The sequence below is a fragment of the Piliocolobus tephrosceles genome, chromosome 19 (assembly GCF_002776525.5).
Source record: "Piliocolobus tephrosceles isolate RC106 chromosome 19, ASM277652v3, whole genome shotgun sequence".
Classification (NCBI taxonomy): Eukaryota; Metazoa; Chordata; class Mammalia; order Primates; family Cercopithecidae; genus Piliocolobus; species Piliocolobus tephrosceles.
In genome coordinates this window covers 36,778,861-36,793,674 of record NC_045452.1, presented here as the reverse complement: position 1 = coordinate 36,793,674, position 14,814 = coordinate 36,778,861, and the positions used below count along the sequence as shown (strand labels likewise).

The 14,814-nt window shown below is 51.1% G+C and overlaps 1 protein-coding gene and 1 pseudogene across 4 annotated transcripts in view; one reads left to right on the top strand and one right to left on the bottom strand.

The window, feature by feature from the left end:
- The first annotated feature begins 511 nt into the window (after positions 1–511).
- Positions 512–14,814, top strand: part of UBASH3A (ubiquitin associated and SH3 domain containing A) — a 45,458-nt gene continuing 31,155 nt past the window's right edge. For 3 of the 4 annotated variants that reach the window (XR_002726357.1, XM_023192099.1, XM_023192114.3), the window contains exons 1-5: positions 512–750; positions 2,951–3,004; positions 5,983–6,169; positions 9,334–9,532; positions 13,078–13,247. Coding sequence is in view for 3 of the 4 variants with exons in the window: in XM_023192099.1 (XP_023047867.1) it covers positions 638–750; positions 2,951–3,004; positions 5,983–6,169; positions 9,334–9,532; positions 13,078–13,247 (723 nt within the window). In the remaining variant the exon portion in view is untranslated. Of the gene's footprint in view, positions 751–898; positions 997–2,950; positions 3,005–5,982; positions 6,170–9,333; positions 9,533–13,077; positions 13,248–14,814 lie in introns of all 4 variants that reach the window. The other variant, XM_023192102.1, reaches the window with a different exon arrangement.
- Positions 14,454–14,550, bottom strand: LOC113225119 (annotated as a pseudogene).

The window sequence follows — 14,814 nt, the reverse complement described above, 5'->3', positions numbered from 1 at the left end:
TTCCCCTGGTTGCCCTGCTTTATTTTGGGTCGTGGGGGAATTAGGGGTGTGGGCTCATTTATGGAAATTCCTTGAGCTATACACATATGATTCATCAACTTTTCTGTACACATATTAAGCTTTTAAAGTTTTGAAAATAAAAAAACAAGTCAACGAATGACTGAAAGAACCAGTAAGTTTTCCAGCAGAGACAATCGATGAAGTGGGATTTAATGTCTTGTTCGCAGACAAGGAGCCTGGGATCCAGGGTGGGTCAGGGCAGGGGGCCAGCAGGATCCAGGAGGGAACCCATTCCCTGACTTCTCCTCCCTCTTCCTTCCCCCACACTCTTACGCATTCTTGCTCCCAAACACTAGACAAGTCCCTGTAGAGGCTGATCCCACGCGGGGGCTCAGTTGGACCTTTAGCCTCGAACCCCATGGAGGAAACAGTTAGGATTGGTGGACGCTGCACCCAGCATCCTGCAAACAGAATTCTGAAAACCGGTATTTCATGCAAACAGGATATCAACTTTTGTCAGAAAGATCAAAAAGGGCTTGAGGTTTTTCTTCGCAGCCTCAGCCTTGCCTCTCCCCCTCTTGCTTTATCTCTTCATTTCTGTGTGCAGGCGAGCTTCTTGGCCTATAGGCAGGAAGACATGGCAGCCGGGGAGATGCAGCTCTACGCCAAGGTCTCCAACAAGCTCAAGGGCCGCAGCACCCCCTTGCTCCTGGAGCCCCTCCTGGCCATGGGCTTCCCGGTGCATACCGCGTGAGTACTGCCCAGAGACCCCGGGGCCCAGCCAGCGGGGCTGGAGCCAGACCCTGCTGCGGCCCCTGGCATGGAGCTGCAGGGGTGGAGGGCACGGCTTTCTGCCAAAGCAGTGCACCTTGCAGGGTGAGACACTGCCTCTTCACAGGGCCCTCTTCTGCTTTTCGTAAATGAGATGATCTTGACCAAGCTTGTCCAACCCACGTGTGGCCCAGGACAGCTTGGAATGCTGTCCAACACAAATTGGTAAACTTTCTTAAAACATTATGAGGTTTTTTTTGTTTTGTTTTGTTTTGTTTTTTTAGCTCATCAGCTATTATTAGTGTTAGTGTGTGTGTATTATCAGTGTTAGTTTATGTGTGGCTGAGGGAGGCAAAAGAATACCTCTGATGTTCTTGACCTTTTAAAGACCTGCTCTGCTGGCTGAATGGCAGACCCCGAAATTTGTGAAAATCAGAAGCCATGTATTGCTCCGGGTGCTCCATTTTGGGGGTCTGGAGGAGCTTGGGGCCTGGTTGTAACCTCTTTGTGTGCAGCTCAGTGACTCTGAAGGTGGCATTTCAAGACGTTCAAACTCTAACGTGAAAGGCCCCAAAGCCCGCTGCGTGTCTACCACCAGGACCACCTGTCAGCAGGGCTGTGCTTCCACGCTGCCCAGGGAAAGTCACTTGTACTCAGGAGAATCCCCCGAGTGTCTGATAACGAAACAAATGGTTAGGAAACTAGACACAGTATGAGCGTGACCCTGCTGACCCAAGGGAAAGGTCTGCATGTGGAAGAGCTTAGCCCTCGGAGTTACCACTCTCGGAGAGGGAGGACATGATACCAACATTGGGTTAACAGCTTTCACGGCAAACCAGTGCCCTAGATCCGACCCATTCATTTTTTCACATGGAAAAATGTATCAGAAACACACTGTAGGTAACTTTGGGTTGGGGAAGGAGTTAAACTTTCCTTCCACACTCTAACAAAAGGTTGGCCAAATTGGGTGAAGTAAATTTGAAGCTAGAAAACCCCTTTCTTCTCCCCACGTCAGTGCTTTGTCCTCACTGTTATGTGCGAGCTAAGCTGGGGGGCTTTGAATGGGGAGTGGGGTCAGGCGTGTGCAGGGCGGCCACCAGGCACCGTCGAGGCAGCGCACACAAGGCAGCGTTCGTCCACTGCTTGCCGCCCAGTGCAGGCAGGACACTGGGCCCAGAGAGTGCATTAGTGGCAGGGGTGGGACTCGAACCAGGTCTCCATGCCTTTGAAGGAGTTCACGCTGGATTTTACTACTAAATCTGTAGCATGGACTCCTACTCAAAATTCCTTCCAGTTTAAACACTAAACACATGTTGGAGGAAGAGAAATGTGTATTAATTTTCCCACACCAGAGCATCTCAAAGTAAGGGCCCTGCAGCGAGACTGCCCTGTTCAAACCTCTCCAGGTGGCCACAGCCCCATTGGTACCCACCCAAATAGCAGCATTGGGCATCATGTGGTTGGCTCCTTATGGATGCCCGCCGTTTCCAGTATGCATTCCTGATAAATTACCTTAGCTATATTCCATTCTGTTTCATTTGGTCCAGTTCTGCCCAATTCAATGGAATGTACGTATATCCCAGGTTACCGTGATGAATAAGACTCAGCCCTGCGTTCAGGGAGCTTTGGTCTAGCAGGGGAGAGCTGTGGACGCAAGGGGACTGTGCGAGCCGTGACAAGTGCCTGCTGGGTGCTTTGGGAAGGGCTGTTTCCCAGCGGGGGAGAGGTGTGGGAGGCGAGCCTGGGGATCAGGTCGTTTCACTAAGTGATGCTGGGGCGAAGGAAACATTTGTCAGGGAAGCATGTGTCCCAGCTGGGGGCACTTTCCACAAGGTGGGTCCATTTGCTCTAGGCAGTGGGGAGGGGCAGGCCAGGGAGAGGGATTGCAGGAGCAGGCGGAGGTCAGGTCCTCAGCACTGAGACCCCGTGCCAAGGACTGAAGCAGGTAGCCAGGGAAGGAAAGTGATGGGGAGGTATGCGCTGGTCAGCATTGTCCAAAACCACAATGGCAGCACTCAGGGGACAGGCGCCTGGGCACGTGCCAGCTGGAAGTTCAGCATCAGGCCCTCTTCAGAGCACATCCCAAAGATCCTGGGTGTGCACGGCTACACCCTGCCTCTCTGACCCTTTTGTGAAGAATGGGCGACGTGAATCTGTGCCTGTGTCTGCTCTTCTGCAGGCTGAAAGCATTGGCAGCCACGGGGAGGAAGACGGCGGAGGAAGCCTTGGTCTGGTGAGTGCAGCTGCTCCTGTAGACCTGGGGGTGTTTGGACTGAATGCCCTGGGCTCGAGGACTCCCTCCCACCAGGGTGGACACCAGGAAAAGCCGGGAGCCTCTGAGTGGGATGGGGCCACTGCGGAAGAAAAACAAAATAATCTCCCTGCCTATCCACAGTGCACTGAGGGAGGGGCACAGGGCTCTGGTTAACCTTGGAAAGAAACAGAGAGAACTTTTAACAAGGCTTTTTTCACTTACACATCTGATTCAATCCAATTTGACTGCCAAGAAGTACAGGTTCATGTGCTTTGTTGAGTAAATGGGGAAGACATAATTGTTGTGTTGTGATAAGCACATAAATTAGGGTAATTGTTAGAATAAAGTAAATAATTAGGGTAAAAATGGTAACATCTGGGTTATACAGTAGTACTGCTAATATTCAACCTATATGAGTAATTGAAGAGTAGGCTAGGATTTTGCATACTTGTGTTTGACTAAGTCCTCCTCAACCACCTACTACGATGGACAAGATTGAGGTAGATAGGAGGATGTTTGTGTTTACTGATAGAAAGATTTGAGACATAATTGACATCTTTGCTGATAGAAATAGCGGCCACCACTCTCTCAGGCTGCCTCTGAGGAGAAGGCAGTTTACTGGTGGTTATGAAGCCCTCTAAGGGCCCCAGGTGTGTGGGCCAGGTGAGGGCTCTGATTCAAGGTGGCCTCACGAGGTACCAGCTGCATGAGTGATTCTGCAAGCCACCTGCTGCCATGGGCCTGTTCTCCGCTCTGGGGATGGAGAGGAGGGCCCCCAGTTCTCTAAAACCCTCTCCCGCTTGGATGTGCTGTGGGGAGTCCTTCATCCTCTGCCCTGAGATAGCCATGGGGAAATTCAACAACAAAAGCCAGGTCCCTGGAGGCTGGAGCCCTCCCCAAAGCAGGAGGGCAGTTACTGATCCTGGGCCTCTGAGCATGCAGCGTTCCCAACGGGCTGCTCCTCCTCCTCCAGAAAGTGTAGGCCACCGGCAAAATGGGCAATGCCTTCACAGACCCCACTAAAGCCAGTTGCCAATTTTGAATCAGAAACAAGCCCAGTGCTGTGAGGGGCATGGCCAGCAGCCGTCCATTGCAACCCAGTCAATAAGACTGGGAAACCCACCAAAAAACAGGGAGGCACTGGGGTCCCCTAGACTCGTCAAAAGCACCCCAACCTCTCACTAGTAACCAGGGAGGTGGGGCAAATTAAGATATCATTAGAGCAAACAAGGTAACTCCAAGCATTGATGAGGATGAGGGAAGGGGGGAGCCTCACACGTCACTGGTGTCACTGAGGGAGGCAGTGCTGGGTGTCTGCCAACCCTGGCAATGTGCACAGCCCACCAGCCTCCGTTGAGGATCTAAGCAGATTCCCTGGAGAAACACAAGGAGCCTAAAGAGACATGTACAAAGATCTTGATTACAGGGTTATTAAATGGTTTTAAAATAAAATAATTTAGATGTTCATCAATGCGGGAATGAACAAGTGCAACATTATTTATGTACACGATGAACTATTACACAGCCTTTAACAAATTCACACTGATGGACTTCACTAGACATGTGTGTATCAACAGGGATTAATTGCAAAGACATGGCGGAGGAAAAATGCCAGTTGCAGAATAATTTGAACAACAGCTTATGCTTTATGTAAAACAAGTGCTATCTATAAGTCCATTAGTTAGATTTCTGAGAGAAGACAAACAGCTTCACCCCCGGGCTGAACCCTGGAAAGGGAGAGGGTAGGAATCGCGATGGAGAGGAGAGGTGACTTCCTTTGTGATTTTTATTGAAGAGAATATGGTCTTGCATAAGTGCTGTTTCCTTCAGTGATTGAATACTGCTTTCTAAATTGAAAATTATATCACAAGCACTTTGCTGAGTAATTAGAAATTCTTCAAAACCATGATTTCTCATGAATGCATGATAAATAGATTTGCTATCAGTTATGGGGTTTTTCTTCTTTCCTATTCTAAATAACCCTAAATAAATGTTTCACGTGTAAAGTTTTGCCTATACAGTACTTCGTGCTCTTTCCTCAGGAGAAATTTCTGGAAGTAGAATTATTAGTTCAAAGGGTGTGGGCATTTTAAGACTCTCGACACCTACGGGCAAATTGCTTCACATAAAAGTTGAAAAGTCCATCCTTAAGTCCTGCTTCACCTTTGGCACATTGAGCAGAACTTTTATACTTTTTATTTTAAAAAATCTTTGTTAACTTGACAGATGAGAAAAATGCTGTCTCGGAGCTACTTTATTTTCATTTTTATTGTTAGTGACGAAAAACTCCTATGTTGGGTTATCCGTCATTTTTCCTTTAATTTAAAATAACTGTCTGCCTGAAATCCCAGCTACTCAGGAGGCTGAGGCAGGAAAATCGCTTGAACCCGGGAGGTGGAGGTTGCAGTGAGCTGAGATCGTGCCACTGCACTCTGGCCTGAGTGACAGAGCAAGGCTCCATCTCAAAAATAAAATAAAACAAAATAACGGTCTGAATCTAAAGAAACGTAGTAGCTACCTAAATTTTGTCTAGGTTTTTGGTTTTGGTTTTATATGTAATTTGAAGTTTGAAGTAAAATACAAATATGAGGTTTTTCCACAAAATTTTCCCACACCATCAAACAGATGCTGGGCCCACAGTTCATTTGAAGACCAGGTTTTGGGTCTTGATGTCAACTTCCTTTCGTTTTTTTTCCACCTTTGACTTTGGAATCAGACTAAGGTGGGTCTGAGAGCAGCACGGGCACTGACCAGGTCTGTGCCACACACAGCCCTGCTGCAGGTGCCTTCCACCGGTAGGATGGCTGTGAGATTAATTTATGTCATGAGCATATATGATGTGTTCAGTGTGCCCTGTAATTCTGCATTGCTGTCGTTGCCATTCTGTTGTGTGTCCTCAAAGGGGAAAAATCTTTTTGTTGTGACAGTGGGTGAAGCCGGCTTGCTCTCTGTTGCAGGCTGCATGATCACTGCAATGACCCTTCCCTAGATGACCCCATCCCCCAGGAGTATGCGCTTTTCCTCTGTCCAACGGGGCCCCTGCTGGAAAAACTTCAGGAGTTCTGGAGAGAGAGCAAGCGCCAGTGTGCAAAGAACAGAGCTCATGAGGTCTTCCCGCATGTGACACTCTGTGACTTCTTCACGGTGAGTCAACCCAGTGTGCCTTCGATGCTCATCATCACCGCAGCTGGAGGCATTTTTCTATGCTAACTAGGCCATGATGGGACAAAGTTGACTTATTTAAATGGGATGGTCCAGAACTGCGTCATTAGCTGGCACCTTCATGTGAGCAGTCCTTTATTTTCCTCTTTGCCTTCATCTGGTCAACTCCTATTCATCCTTCAGAACCCAACTCATTTATCCTCTCCCCTTTTTGAGTCTTCTCCAGCTCCCCAGGCAAAAGAAGTTGCCGCCCATTTTCTTGTTCAGGTGTCTAGTGGCACTTTTGTATCATACGGGCCACGTGTCTGGGGCAGCACTGCATCCCTCACCAGACTGAGTCTCTCAAGGGAAGGCAGATGCTTCACTCCTCTTTGTACCCCCAGAAACTAGCACAGCCCCTAAAACAGAGTTGGCCTTTCCAAAATGTGTGATAAGTCAACTCAAGGACAGGTGATTGTTGGCTACCCCCAAATGCAGAACTTTTCCCTGTCTCAGGGACCAGCCCTCTGATTCAGAAAAAAATGGCCCAGTGGGTAGCTCCATGGTGGCACAAAATGGCCCAGTGGGCAGCTCCACAGGGGCACTGGGAAAGCAAGAAGGATGTGGGGGCTGCTCAGGAGAAAATAAGGAGAAGGGAGGGACAGACAGCCACTGTCCTCCTCAGCTCTGCCGGAGGGGCCTGAGGAAGGGCACGCCCACTTCCGCTACCACAGCCTGGCCCCAACTCTGCTGTTGGCAAACTGATTTGTTCCACCCATTTCAAGGGATTCCATCAGGGCCCAAGGAACCCTCCATTCCAACCCCAGGCCCCTCGGTGCTGGATGGAAAGGAGGAATGCAAACCTCTGCAGGGAAAAGATTTCTGGAAGATGTCCCAGGAGAAGCAGCACCTTCCAAAGCCTCCAACCACCACCCCAGATTGCCCGAGACTTGCAGGGATTCCCAGAACACAGGACTAAGCCTGGGAAATCCCCAGGCAAACCGAGAGAGTTTTCACCCTACATCGACATCAATGGCACTTGTGACAAGCAGACTCCCTTCTGGCTCACCTTCTGGAGCTAACGGGGAAAGGCAAGGCAGCCCAAGTTGTGTGACACAGCTCAGAAATCAGGGTAGGCCTTGGCCCCCAGCTCCCTCCCCAGTCCACTGAGGCACAAGCACACACACACACACAGACACACACATAGCTCACACACATAGACACACACAGATTGACACAGAGACTTACACATGCACACAGATACACACACATACATGCATACAGACAGATATAGGGACACAGACACACACAGATAGACACAGAGACATACACACGGCACACACAGATATACACACATACATGCATACAGCCATACACAGAGACATACAGATACACACAGACATACACATATATACATAGATACATGGATACAGACATACACAGACACACATACATGTACATAGGTACACATGCACACAGATATACACACGCAGGAATACACAGATACATGCACGTAGACACACACAGAGAGACACAGACACACACACAGAGACACACATTAGATACACACACATACACATGCACAGACACACACATAAGCATCACATACACACATATGCACACAGATACATGCATACACACAGACACACACATAGACATATGCAGGCACACAGACACACAGACATACGCATATGCAGACACACACAGACACACACACATATAGACATAGGCAGACACACACACACTCACACACGTCCCTCTGTTGTTAGCTCCTCCCAGTCCCTCACCCCGGGTCTGGCCTGGCGGTGGTTAGTGGAGCTCCCCTCGCAGCCAGAAGAGTGTAACGGAGACTCACGGTGTACCTTCGATGCTGTAAAATGGAAACACGAATCTTCCGAAGTGTGATATTCATCACGGCTACGTTTATAACCTGACTATTCTTGAAAATTACATATCTGAGGCGAAGAAACACAATGTGAGACGGATTCAGGAATGGACATGCGTTCACTGGGTGGTTTTGTGTTGAGTGCCGTTGAGGGCTGCAGACAAAATAGACAGGGAGGAATGTCAGGCCGGCCTGTCCACAGGGAGATGGAAGCTGCATTAAACACTGTGCTCTGGCCTCATACTTGGGCTTGTAAGAAGCGCTATAGAAAATTCCGAAGGCAGCCCGGTGCTGGGAAGAGAAGGATCAGGCCATCTCCCGCCAGGAGGATGTGGTGTCTGGGTTTCCCCTGTGGTCTGAGGTGGCCAATGGCACCGGGAAGGTCTTCAAGCCCAGGAAGCAGCGTGGCCAGGGCAGTGGGCAACACCAAGCCCAGGTGCCGGGAGAGGTTGTGTCTGGCTGGAGGATGGGGGTTGGAGCCCCATGGGCAAGGCTGTCGGGCCAGCACCTGTCGGGCTCTGTGGGCAGGTGAACCCTCGAGAGGGATTCTCCAGGTGACAGAGAGCCTGCGGCCTCAGGGGTGGGAGTTGCATCAGAAAGAGGGTCCTACAACCACACGGGGGCATCAGGGAGGCCGGGCCAGGGGCTGTGCAGGCTCAGGTCCTCCAGGGAGCAGACCCCCAGGCAGAATTCCAAGTGCAGGAGACGCACGAGGGAGAGACTGCTGGTGAAGGCAACAGAGGAGGAGAGGGTTGGAGGCAGGGCAGAGCCTCAGTCCTTAGGGAGGCCCCGGTGGAACCTGACTCAGTGCTCAGCCGTGGACAAGACGGCGGCCCCGCAGCTGGAAGTGCAGCTGAGTCCCCCTCACTACAGGCTCTGAGCAGTGCCTGGGTAGCCTTGGAGTCTTCTAGAAACCTCCAGAAGCCAAATCATGCAGACCTGAGCAAAGCAGTGGGTCATGGGACTGCGGAAACGCTCTGGCAGGTGACGAGCACATGCGGTGGAGGGAGGGGATGCAGTTCAAGGACCAGGGGATTTCCAACCTGGGCACCTAAAGGAGACTCCACTCCGCAAAGAAACTTACCTGAAATGTTTGAAAAACCGAGGTCCAGGTATAGAACAAATCCATAACCCCAGACACACAGGACGTGATAAATTATGTTACAATGCTTTGAACAGAAAAGAATCTCACTTGAATTGCTGCCTGATTGTTATTAATTAAATCAATAGATGACTTCTGATGAGAGGTGTAGAAACACAGGCTCTGTCTCTGTCCCCTTAGTGTGAAGACCAGAAGGTGGAGTGCCTGTACGAGGCACTGAAGAGGGCTGGAGACAGGCTCCTGGGCTCCTTCCCTGCGGCCGTGCCCCTGGCTCTCCATTCCTCCATCAGCTACCTCGGCTTCTTCGTCAGCGGCAGCCCCGCAGACGTCATCCGGGAATTCGCGATGACCTTTGCCACGGAAGCATCTCTCTTAGCAGGTGGGCAGCCCTGACCAGTGGCAAACACAGGGCCGGGTTCACAGTGAGTGAGCTCTGTGCGACAGGGACGAGCTCCTGGCACATGGATTTCTGTGGGTGGGTTCCAGGGGAGCAGAGCCCAGCAGCAACGTGGGATGGCTGGGTGGGCTTTCTTCCAGGCTCAGTGGCTGCACCTGTCCTCACCCAGGCACTTCCATTTCCCACTTCTGGATTTTCAGCCAGGTGCCTCGACATGGCCTTAACTTGCGGCTGAACAATTTAACTAGGGCCTCCCTTCTTGAGCCACTGCATCCTTCAAAAACGTAAGCCGTTAGAAAGCTTCCAGACCAGCTTTGGTCCTCTCTTTAGGCGGGAATAACTCTTTGTTCGCATTATGTGGTTTTTCAAATGCTTAGCTATATGCCAACAGCCTGGGAAAGTGCCCCAGAAGGGTGTGCCAAGCATGAAGCCTGAGTGGGTGACCGTGATGGGGTTGGAGGCTGGCGCACATAGGGAGTCAGGGCCTCCCCCGCTCGGCCTCGAGTGGGAGACACACAAGTCCTACATGACTTATTTCTGTATTTTCAGTATGAGCTTAGTGCTCTCTCCTTGGCCTCTCCAGGGAAAGATTACGTAGACTCATATTGAGAATCATCAAAATTCCCTTCTCTCCGAACACCAGCCCTGGTCTGGAGACCAAGGCTACCACTGGGGTTTAGTGGAAAGGATTGTGGACTTGATGTCAGAAGATGTGATTTTTTTCTGTGTCCCTGATAAGTGGCGTGACCATAATCAAGTCATGTCCACTGTCTCTGTCTCTTTTTCTTTCTCTACAAAACAATGAGGGCTCTCACTCTTCAAGAACAATGCTGCCTGAGTCTGTGGCCCTTCCCACCATAGTTCCCGGGACACAGAAGGCACTCAGTGTTCCCGTGATTTGCCAACTCTAAAATCTGATGAGGCTGCAGTGCGTTGGTGGGAGGGCTCCCCACTTTCTCTCCCCGGGAGCGTGTCTGTCTCTGTCCTCAGACATGTATGAAACACAGATCCTGGCCTGTAAATCCATCCATGAACCCTGGGCTTCCACTTAGATGGCAGCTTGTGAGTCTGGAGATCGAACCTGCTGGATAATTAGAAAGTCGTCCCTGGTCTTTGTGGATTAGTCTCCTTTATCAAATGATGGCTCTTTCACACCCAGGCCCTCCCCCAGTGAACTTCACTGGCAGCATCTTAAAAACAGAAAGACTGAGGCTGAGAAGGGTAAAGTGCCTGCCTAAGGTCACGGTGGTGTGTGGAGTGGTGTAAAAAATGTATGTCCACCAGGAACTTCAGAATGTGACCTCAGTTGGGAATAGGGTCTGTGCAGATGCGACTGGTTGGGGGGAGGTCACACAGGATTAGGGTGGGTCCCAGGAAGTGTAGAGGCCACACAGAGACACGGATGAATGGCGTGACCTTTTTTTTTTTTTTTTTTTTTTTTTGAGACGGAGTCTCGCTCTGTCACCCAGGCTGGAGTGCAGTGGCCGGATCTCAGCTCACTGCAAGCTCCGCCTCCTGGGTTCACGCCATTCTCCTGCCTCAGCCTCCCGAGTAGCTGGGACTACAGGCGCCCGCCACCGCGCCCGGCTAGATTTTTGTATTTTTTTAGTAGAGACGGGGTTTCACCGTGTTAGCCAGGATGGTCTCGATCTCCTGACCTCGTGATCCGCCCGTCTCGGCCTCCCAAAGTGCTGGGATTACAGGCTTGAGCCACCGCACCCGGCCTGAATGGCGTGACCTTAATCAAGTCATGTCCACTGTCTGTCTCACCCATGTGCTGACCGAGGCAGAGACTGGAGTGATGTAGCCACAAGCCGAGGGATGCCTGGGGCCACTGGAAACTGGAAGAAGCCAGGAAGGACCCTTCCTGGGAGCTTTCAGGAAGAGCGCAGCCCTACCAACACCTTGATTTTGAACCTCTAGTCTCCAGACACAGGAGAAAATAAATGTCTATTGTTTGAAACCAATCCAGTCCCCTAACCAGGCTGGTGGAGCTGGGACCTGAACCCAGCTCTGTCCTGCTGCACGCTGCCTGGGTTCACGCTGGGCAGCTCCACTTCCTGTGGCAGCCAGCATTGACCTCACATCCACGCCCTGAGCCTGAGCAGGCTCTGTCCTGCCCTTCCATGGCCCATGCCCTCAGCCTGACACTGAGGGGGTAGAAGGCCTCTCCCAGTGATGAGTGACCAGTCACCGCTCTGAAGTGGCCGAGGTCCCTCTTGGGGCAAGTGCATGAGGCACTCTGCCTGCCTTGGCCCTCCCCAGTGAAACGTGCCCATAGGCACAGGTCCGCAGAGAGAAGGAAACACAGGGCCCCGTTCAGAAGTCGGTGTGACTCACTGTGACGTCAGCAACCGGCAGTGGGTCTTTACCAGGCTACACTCACTCGCATGGCAAGGCCGTCCTCCCCGACTGCTGAAAACGAAAGTCAGAAAAGGAATTTCCCCATCACCTACACACTCACGCCGCTCTGGGCTGCGCAGCTTCCGTGCTCGGGCTTTCCTAGAGACCAGTGGGAACTTCCCATTTGCCTTTAAAGGCTCACCTCTCACGTGGGAGACAGCAGTGGGCCCCAGCTTCGGGACTCCAGGGAAAGACTTGCATCACCCATGACCTATTTTAGGGGATGAGCAGATCCTGTTTGTCAGTGCCTTGCCTTGGAGTGGGGGCAGGGGACCTCCGTGCACTGACACAGCGTCTCTAGCAGGAAACTTTAAGTTAGGAGGCTGATTTCCCACCACAGCCTTGGCAAGCAGGTGCTGCTGTCCTCCAGCGAATGCTGCTGAAGCAGAAACTGGGCCAGGCCCAGAGGCTCAGTCAAGGTCGCCCTGCAAAAGGGGGCACAGCACGGCCTAAAACTAGGTCTATCCGACACCAAAGTCTGTGCTGTTCCCGTCAAGACACTGACCGCCTCCCTAGGACATAAAATACTTTGTGGCTCAACTGAAATCAGATCCTGGCTGCTTGAGTGACGCCAGCTGCTCTGCTCACTGACCCGAGAGCCCCTTGCAGACCAGGGAGGGCTAGAGCCACAGGGGCAGAGGACACCCAGAAAGACCGGAGGCTCAGCCACTCCCAGGACTTCCTGCTTCACCAAAACAAGGTGAACCTTAAAGATACTGTGTGGTTTGTAGTTTTGTTGCCTGAAGAGTTTTCTTCTTGAAATTAAACAAAAAGCCATTGAACTGGAGCTCGGGCCTGCAAGTCCAGGCCACTGGGTAATGTGCACAGCCCAGGAATGGAGCAGTCGTTTACTCTGTGCATCTGAACCGTGCATTCGGGCAGCTAGCCTGCAGACTGATAGGCCCCCAAGACCCTGAACCCACATCTCCATATCCTCCTCTTTCCTACTTCCTGGAAAAATCTGCAGGGATCCAGCCATCTCCTTTATGATGTGAATTCTGAGCGGGCCGAATGAGCTCTGAGTTCTGAGAGCCCTTGCCTTGTTGAGGAAGCACGGAGGTCAGAGGAAGGAGGCATTTAGGTAACGGTGCCCTGGCACCCTCTGTGTTCCCCTGATTTCCCAGACTGCTCCGTGAAGCCTTGTACAAAGCAGCTGCATCTGACCTTGGCCCACAAGTTCTACCCCCACCACCAGAGGGCGCTGGAGCAGCTGGCCAGAGCCATCCCCCTGGGCCACAGTTGCCAGTGGACTGCTGCGCTCTACTCCCGAGACATGCGCTTTGTGCACTACCAGGTAAGAGAGCTGAGGAGGGGCTCAAAAGAAGCAAATGAATGGGCTGGGCACCGTGGCTCACGCATGTAATCCCAGCACTTTGGGAGGCCAAGGCGGGTGGATCACGAGGTCAGGAGATCGAGACCATCCTGGCTAACATGGTGAAACCCCGTCTCTACTAAAAACACAAAAAATTGGCTGGGCGCAGTGGCTCACGCCTGTAATCCCAGCACTTTGGGAGGCTGAGGCGGGTGGATCACAAGGACAGGAGATTGAGACCATCCCGGTTAACACAGTGAAGCCCGGTCTCTACTAAAAATACAAAAACAATTAGCCGGGTGTGGTAGCGGGTGATGTAGTCCCAGCTACTTGGGAGGCTGAGGCAGGAGAATGGCGTGAACCTGGGAGGCGGAGCTTGCAGTGAGCCGAGATCGCACCACTGCACCCCAGCCTGGACAACAGAGAGAGACCCCAAACCAAACTCAAATAAAGATAAAAAAAAAAATTAGCTGGGCGTGGTGGCGGGCACCTGTAGTCCCAGCTACTCAGGAGTCTGAGGCAGGAGAATGCATGAACCCAGGAGGCGGAGCTTGCAGTGAGCCGAGATTGCACCACTGCACTCCAGCCTGGGCAACAGAGCGAGACGTCTCAAAAAAAAAAGAAGCAGATGAATGAATGGCCACTCACCTGATGGCACACGTACTCCCTGGAGCCCTCCAAGGGAGATACATTAGTAGCAAGGAAAATTTCTATTGCTTCTCTAAAGACATTCTCTTTCTTGTGCAATTTACAACCAGCATTCTTTTATATGGGAGTTAGAGATGCACAGACATTTTTCAACAAAATAGAAGCATTTCCAATATTAGAAAAGGAAGCCGGATGTGGTGGCTCATGCCTATAATCCCAGCACTTTGGGAGGCCGAGGCAAGTGGATCACTTGAGGTGAGGTGTTCAAGACCAGCCTGGGCAACAGGGCAAAACCCTGTCTCTACTAAAAATACAAAAAATTAGCTGGGCATTGTGGTGTGAACCTGTAATCCCAGCTATTCGGGAGGCTGAGGCAGGAGAATCACTCGAACCTGGGAGGTGGAGGTTGCAGTGAGCCGAGATCATGCTACTGCACTCCAGCCTGGGCAACAGAGCGAGACTGGCCAAAAAAAAAAAAAAAAAAAAAGGCAGAGAGAAAAGGACTATTGTAAAGATCTACGAATACATGTTTTGCTTATTAATTCTTTTTTATTTATTTATTTTTTACATTTAGGGGCCATGCTCATCTTCTCTGTATGGTTCCAAGTTTAGTTATACGTGCTGCCAAAGTGAGCACAATTCACTTTCAAGAACGATTTGAGCGGAACCCCACTCTGGGACTTCCTGCCCATGAATTGATGGGTTTAGAAATGAAGTGTGCGGCGCTCCTTTCAGACCCAGAGAGCGCGTGTGAATGAATCCACCATGTTCTGTATTGTACGAGAAGGTGTCAATAACCTCACACCGAGGAAGGCGGATGTGAAAGTCTGCTTATGCCTTCAGATCTTTTGTAGACAAAAAAGTACCTAGATGGATAGATCCCCCCCAAAAAAATATGTAT